The sequence below is a fragment of the Oratosquilla oratoria genome, unplaced genomic scaffold, assembly GCF_046742065.1.
Source record: "Oratosquilla oratoria isolate Oo_2021 unplaced genomic scaffold, ASM4674206v1 SCAFFOLD47, whole genome shotgun sequence".
Taxonomy (NCBI): Eukaryota; Metazoa; Arthropoda; class Malacostraca; order Stomatopoda; family Squillidae; genus Oratosquilla; species Oratosquilla oratoria.
In genome coordinates this window covers 1,568,506-1,576,005 of record NW_027467711.1, presented here as the reverse complement: position 1 = coordinate 1,576,005, position 7,500 = coordinate 1,568,506, and the positions used below count along the sequence as shown (strand labels likewise).

Here is a 7,500-nt window from a genome sequence, read left to right as displayed (position 1 = left end):
AAAGTAGAAAGTAATAGGTTGTCATACCTCGAAATGAACCAGAAACGGATCCGAAAAGAAAGAGCAGACATATTATGTCTTGGAAGCGATAAAGTCGCTGATACAGGTCAAAGGGTTGTGTTGCCCAGTACTTTCATTGGAAGTCCCAGATATATGAAAGAGCGCCAACAAGATGCGCTTACATATGTTACGTGTTATGGATCTCCTGACTATTTCATAACCTTCACTATGAACCCGCATTGGCGGGAGCTGCAAGTTGCTATGGATGATACAGGTTCTGCTGGAATACGGTCGATCGGGGACCGCCCAGATTTAATTAGTAGAGTATTCAAGTTGAAGGTTGATAGTTTGATGCATGATTTGGTATCTAAACAGATCTTCGGAAGGGTGAAGGCGCATCTTTATGGTGTGGAATGGCAAAAACGTGGACTTCCTCATGTTCACATCCTCTTATGGATGAATGAGCGCGTGACAGCTGAAAGGGTTTCACGTATAATATCCGCTGAAATCCCCAACAAAGAAGCTGAACCCAGGTTGTATGATGTCGTTACAAGGTGTATGATCCATGGACCATGTAAGGGGTACGATGAGTCTCTCCTATGTTGCCAGAAATCTAAGCCAACCGCTTCGACATGTGGAAAGGGCTTTCCTAAGACTTGTAGAAACGACTTAATGTTCGGTAACAATGGGTACCCTGAGTACAAACGTAGGTCCATCGGAGAAGGCGGGGAATCTTTTGTTACCAAGGTTAAAGGAGTGAAGAAGGTTATTGACAACTCTTGGGTTGTTCCTTACAGCCCCTATCTGTGTGTGAAGTATGACGCCCACATCAACGTTGAATGTTCAAATTCGATTAAAGCTATAGCTTATGTCACGAAGTATGTAAACAAGGGGTGTGATAGGGTCCTGTTCAGTAAAACTACAAAAGATGGGACCGAGAATGAAATTAAGAACTTCCAAGAGGCAAGATATATAAATGCGAATGAAGCAACATGGAAGATATTCGGGTTTGACATATACAAAAGTTATCCCCCGGTATCCTCTCTCAACTTATACCTTGAGGGCGAAAACGAGGTGTTTTATGACGAAAACTCATCTAAAGGGACCGTAACCGCTTTCTTCAAGTTGTGTGCGAAATCTGATGAGAAGTTCGTCTCCACGTTGTATTATCATCAGATGCCTCAACATTTCTGTTTTGACAAGGCCCATTCGGTTTGGAGAGAAAGAAAAGGTAACACCTTTTCTTTGGGACGTATTCGTGCTGTTTCCACTAAAACTGTTGAGTTGTTTTACCTTAGGTTGTTGTTGACACATAAGGCGGGCCCTACTTCCTTTGAGGATCTCAGAACAGTCGAGGGTGTGACATATCCCTCTTACCGAGAGGCTGTCAAGGCCTTGGGTCTCTTGAGTGATGAGGAGACATGGAAGACTACTATCTTAGAGATCATCAATCACACCAACGACAGGTACCGTCTCAGAGAAACGTACGCCAGCATGTTGGTGTTTTCAGACCTTGAGGACCAATCCGGTATCTGGGAGGAGACCAAGGATCTATTTGCAAGCGATTTCCTTCACCAGAACAACCTAACAGAGTATAACGAGGAAATCTACTTGGACGCGTTAGACGATATCCAAAAACATGTTTGGAACTGTGGAGGAGGCCTTATCACCACTTACGGCTTACCTGCTTCTAGAGGTGGAGAGAAGACTTCAAACGTTATTTGAAGAGAGAAGTCTTACAACAAGGAAAAGTTGAAAAAACAGGTTTAATCAAAACAAGACCTCTTAAATGATAAACAGAGACAGGTATATGATGTGGTCATGTATAGGGTGAATAACCAACAGAAGTATGAGAATAATGGAATCTTTGTAAACGCTGCCGGAGGCACAGGAAAGTCCTTCATCTTGAATATGTTACTTGATACTGTGCGGTCCGAGGGGAAGATAGCGTTAGCTGTAGCGTCTTCAGGTATAGCAGATACTGTTCTTAACGGGGGTCGAACCGCCCATAACATGTTTAAGATACCATTGATGGAGTATAATGAAATAAGAGGGTGTTCTGTTAAGAAGAATTCTGAGCTTGCAAAGTTGTTGGAGATGACATCGTTAATCGTGTGGGATGAGATCGTGATGGCGAACAAGAATACGTTAACAGCTCTTGATATAACGTTGAGAGACATCTTGGGTAATGAACGGTTTATGGGGGGAAAAGTGTTCGTCTGCGCTGGAGATTTCAGGCAAATATTACCTGTCATTCGAGGTGGAGGTAAATGTGATGAATTAGAACATTGTATAAAGTCCAGTTATATGTGGCGGGACATAACAAAGTTGGAATTGACTGAAAATGTGCGTCTAAGGAAAGGTGATGAAAAAACATTACGTTTGCGCGCAAGTTGCTGGAACTCGGATCCCAGAAACACGGACCTTTGGAACTTGAGGAGGGGTTCGGTATTCAAGTCAAAACACGTGAAGAGTTAGTGGAAAAGGTTTATGGTGATTTGGAGGAAAACTTCTTAAACATTTCCTATTTTGAACAACAAGCAATCATATCACCCACAAATGATGATGTCGACAGTGTCAACTCTATGATACAAAAGAAAACTAAGGGAGAGGAGAAGACATACTTTAGTGTAGACACCCCGGTCGAGGAAGGAACTGATGTCCAGACTTCTGTGTTTAACGCTTTGACAAGCCCTTCTCTTCCACCACATCAACTTAAAGTGAAGATTGGAAGTGTTGTGATGGTTGTCAGGAACATTTCACCGCCTAAACTGTGTAACGGATCAAGAGTCTTGGTAACTAACTTGAAAACGAACATTATAATTGGTAAGACCTTAGGTGGTAGTCACCGGGGAGAACAGGTTATGATTCCCAGGATAACACTAGAAGCTAGCGACACCCCAGTTAACTTTAAGCGCAAACAGTTCCCGGTTAAGCTTAGTTACGCGATGACAATAAACAAATCTCAGGGACAGACGTTTAACTGCTGTGGAGTACTTCTAGATACTGTTCAATGTTTCGCTCATGGTCAGTTGTACGTGGCCTGTTCGCGGGTTACGTCTTGGGATTCTCTTTTCATCTATACTGGCTGGCATAAAGTAAACGAAAGTTATAGGTTGAGACCGGCCGTTAACTGTGTATATGAAGAATTGCTCTCAGACAACGAGGTAAACAGTCAAGAACTGCCTTCGGTCCCGAGAGGTAGGGAAGAAGACGAAGAAGTTAACACTCCCATTCCTGAAGAGGTCCCAGAAATAGGTGTGGTTTTAATACCAAAGGAAGTTTACAACATCTCGGAGGAAAAAGCCATCGATATGCTCCTGCCAGATTACAGTTACAATAATCATGTTTACAGTGAAGATGAAGAATACGGGGGTGAGGAAACTGAAAGGGTCCCTGTCACGAAAAGGGAGCTGGAAGAACTGATTTTGAGCCTCAAAGAAGAAGGATCTTCGCCGGCTCGGAAAAGGAGGAGATATGAAGATGAAGCCGAGGACAAAGAAGATGAAGAAGACAGCTCGAGTTCAGATGAACAAGAAGTAACTGACGTTTCCGCTGTAAATAATGTGTGTAAATAAAATACTGTAGCAATATCACGATCTTTTATTGATCCAGTGTCTTATGTTTACTATGACACATCATATGATGTAAGACACGCTTGACGGGGTAACCAGTGCGCGTTGCGTAAGGGCGCGTAGCGCCCGGCGAGCGTAACGAGCAGCGCCGCAGGCCAAGCCCCCCGGCGTAGCCGGGCCGGTGCAGCCGGTGGGCTTGTATATATACATATATATATACTATATATAAATATACATATAATATAAATATATATATATATATTTATGTGTGTGTGTGTGTGTGTGTGTGTGTGTGTGTGTGTGTGTGTGTGTGTGTGTGTGTGTGTGTGTGTGTGTGTGTATACATATATGTATGTATTTTCGACAGTGTACCAAGAACAGCCATGTGGTCTGTCCTCAATCGCTTCGGAATCTCTGAGCCTTTTGTTGACATGATCAAAGCCCTACATGATGGGATGACAGCTAAAGTAATCCACCTGAGCAACCTGTCAGCCCCCTTCCCAATCACATGTGGACTAAAACAAGGATGTGTACTGGCACCGACCCTTTTCTCTTTATATTTAGCTGCCATGCTATTTGAAGTACCCCACAACAACCCAGGGGTAGAAATAGAATACAGATTAGATGGAGGAATTTTTAAACTGGCCAGACTCAAATCACGGCGCAACGCCATCAATGTGACGGAACTACAGTGGAATATATAGGAAATGGAATGGGTGGGAGTGGTTTCTATGCCTTTTTCTTTTTGGCTACCCCCCCTGCAGGGGGGAAAAGCCTTTGGTATATGTATGTATGTATGTATGTATGTATGTATATATATATATGAATATCTGGGGAGCAGATTCTCTTGTATGCATGCATTGTTAAAATCGACAGCGTTAGTGAGGTTGTTGATCTTCTTGTGAGTATTCTCCAGTTTTCTAACCAATATTCTGCCATTTAGAGGGTGGGCATAGACCAAGTTGCCAAAATGATTCATTTATTTCAACGTTTCGTCTAACAAAGAGACATCTTCAGGAAATTCTGTAACATAGATAATAATGACGTACAGAAATATAGAAAACAACATGTAAATCTAACCAATTATACAAATATAGAAGCAAATATCAATAAATGCGCAAATTCACACAAAATAAACACTATACATAGGCTGATGGGGACCGTTACTTACAATAGTTAAAAGGTCCGATGAAATGACGAAGAAAACCCTTCGCTCGGTGACATATATACGCACCTAGCCGGCTTGGGTGGTGGTGGAGGGCGAGAGAGGGGGCGGGGGTGGTATCTCATTAATGCGAGAAGAAGAGGGTTGGGGAAGGGGTTGGGGGGTTAGGGGGTTGCGGGGTCGGTTGGGGGGAGGATGGAAGGAGTGGGTAGGAGGAGGTGGAGGGGGGTTTCGGAGAGAGGTCATGCTTGGTAGTAGCTTGGTCGTGCTACTAAACAAAGCGATGACAGAAGTCATGTTGCATTGGATATTAATGATAGGACTACATTCTCTGATAAACATAGCTTCTAGAAGCTTAAGTTTATATACATCCCTATTGCTTGCTATAATCCTAGTGTTTGAAACTAGGTATTCACGGGTGGCTGTTAGGTTATGGTATTTCATTAAGTGATGTTTTATAGCCCCATTTTGTAAATGCATAGTTATTCTCCTACTGAGACTACATCTAGTAAAACCAATATATGCTGTATGACGGGCTACACAGTTCCCGGTGCTACAGGTGAATTCATAAACACAATTAGTTTTAGACATAGTCTTAGTATTACTATTTAAGTTATTAGTTATAACCAATGAACTAGTTTTAGGGTTGGAGTAGTATACAACCACCCGGATTTCCTTATCTTTAGATACCGGATGACAGTTCTTAGTGATGATGTCTTTAATTATTTTTTCATCTTTTTTGTAACCCTTGTTGAAGATGTTATGGTAGTATATATCAATGAATTGGGGCTTAGGGGATGTTTGTGGGGAAAGGTGGTCACACAACATTTTATTACAAATTACATCAAAATCACTATTAGGGAAACCATTATTCACCAGAATCTGGCGGATGTGCTGCAATTCTGTATGCAGAGCCTGCCAGGAAGAACACACTATGATAGCCCTCCGGACATACGCACTAATCACACTGGTTTTATAGCTAGTCGGGCACTCACTTTTGTAGTTCAAACACTTCTCAGAGTTCGTAGGTTTCCTGTACACCTTCGTTGTAAATTCCCCGGAAGAAGAGTCCACTAAAATATCGAGGAAAGGGAGTTTGCCATCCTTATTCATTTCAGTCGTGAAGCTAAGACCAGATTCCTCCTGGAGGCGCAGTCTCAATCCCTGGAGAAGGGCTTCTGACTGTGCGCACACAAAGATGTCGTCTATGTACCTGTAGTATAAAGAAGGTTTGGTGACGTCATCTTTAAAGACTGCTTCCTCTACTGCCGACATGAACGCTTGGGCAAAAAGTACTCCCAGGGAACCCATCGCTATCCCGTCGTGCTGGACGTATTCCCTCTGGACATTTAAAGGGGGCCTCAGTAGTGCAGATTTTCAGCATCTCTTCCATTATGTGCTTCGGGATGGTTGGAGGGGGGAAATCTGCGTGTTCATAAACATATTCCAAAATGATGTTAATAGTCTTATGCACAGGGACATTTGAAAATAAACTAGCAGCATCCAACGATGCTATAATGCCGTTAGGCTTATTATCTTTTAAGATGTCTATGAATTCATCCCTAGACTATAAAGAATAAGTATTAGGGATATAAGGAGAAATTATTTCATGAAGAGTTTTAGCTACGCTGTAAGAGGGGGTAGGAATTTGGGAAATAATGGGTCTGAGGGGGTTTCCTTCCTTATGGGTTTTAACATTACCATAAAAATAACCAGGAGAAAAATCTCCAACTAAGGGTACAAATTTGTTACCTCCTATCACGGCGTTAACAGTGGAAATAAGTTAATTAATTCTAGAATTAATCTGAACAACAGGGTTACGAGAAATACGCTTAAACTTGGAATCATCTAGGAGGATGTCACGACATTTCTGAAAGTAAGTTTCCCTGTTGAGGATCACATAGCAGGAAGCTTTGTCTGCTCTTCTGATGACAATCCTCTCGTTGTTGCGCAGTTGTTCTGCGGCTTCCTTCAAGCGTGGGGGAAGTTGGCTCTGGTGGTGGTGGCGGTGTTTCGTACTTTCTGCCTGTAGTTGTTCCTGTAGATCTGGATTAACTGAAATAACACCTGTTTTTTGTAACTTACAAATGTTGTCAAAGAGAGTTGCTATTTCTACCTTCTTGTTAACCTTCTTAAATTTAGGTAATAGGGATGTACATAAACTTAAGCTTCTAGAAGCTATGTTTATCAGAGAATGTAGTCCTATCATTAATATCCAATGCAACATGACTTCTGTCATCGCTTTGTTTAGCAGCACGACCAAGCTACTACCAAGCATGACCTCTCTCCGAAACCCCCCCTCCACCTCCTCCTACCCACTCCTTCCATCCTCCCCCCAACCGACCCCGCAACCCCCTAACCCCCCAACCCCTTCCCCAACCCTCTTCTTCTCGCATTAATGAGATACCACCCCCGCCCCCTCTCCCGCCCTCCACCACCACCCAAGCCGGCTAGGTGCGCATATATGTCACCGAGCGAAAGGTTTTCTTCGTCATTTCATCGGACCTTTTAACTATTGTAAGTAACGGTCCCCATCAGCCCATGTATAGTGTTTATTTTGTGTGAATTTGCGCATTTATTGATATTTGTTTCTATATTTGTATGATTGGTTAGATTTATATGTTGTTTTCTATATTTCTGTACGTCATTATTATCTATGTTACAGAATTTCCTGAAGATGTCTCTTTGTTAGACGAAACGTTGAAATAAATGAATCATTTTGGCAACTTGGTCTATGCCCACCCTCTAAATGGCAGAATA

General features: G+C 42.4%; 2 protein-coding genes across 2 annotated transcripts in view; both read left to right on the top strand.

The window, feature by feature from the left end:
* The window catches only part of LOC143023371 (uncharacterized), a 2,205-nt gene extending 480 nt beyond the window's left edge, over nucleotides 1-1,725 (top strand). The window contains exon 1 of the mRNA XM_076181891.1: nucleotides 1-1,725. This exon is cut by the window's left edge and continues 480 nt beyond it. Within this exon, the coding sequence (XP_076038006.1) occupies nucleotides 1-1,725 (1,725 nt within the window).
* A 96-nt stretch (nucleotides 1,726-1,821) lies between these two features.
* LOC143023370 (ATP-dependent DNA helicase Pif1-like) overlaps nucleotides 1,822-7,500 on the top strand; it is a 10,060-nt gene continuing 4,381 nt past the window's right edge. Inside the window, exons 1-2 of the mRNA XM_076181889.1 lie at nucleotides 1,822-2,362; nucleotides 2,542-3,375. Of these exons, the coding sequence (XP_076038004.1) occupies nucleotides 1,822-2,362; nucleotides 2,542-3,375 (1,375 nt within the window). The remainder of the gene's footprint in view (nucleotides 2,363-2,541; nucleotides 3,376-7,500) is intronic.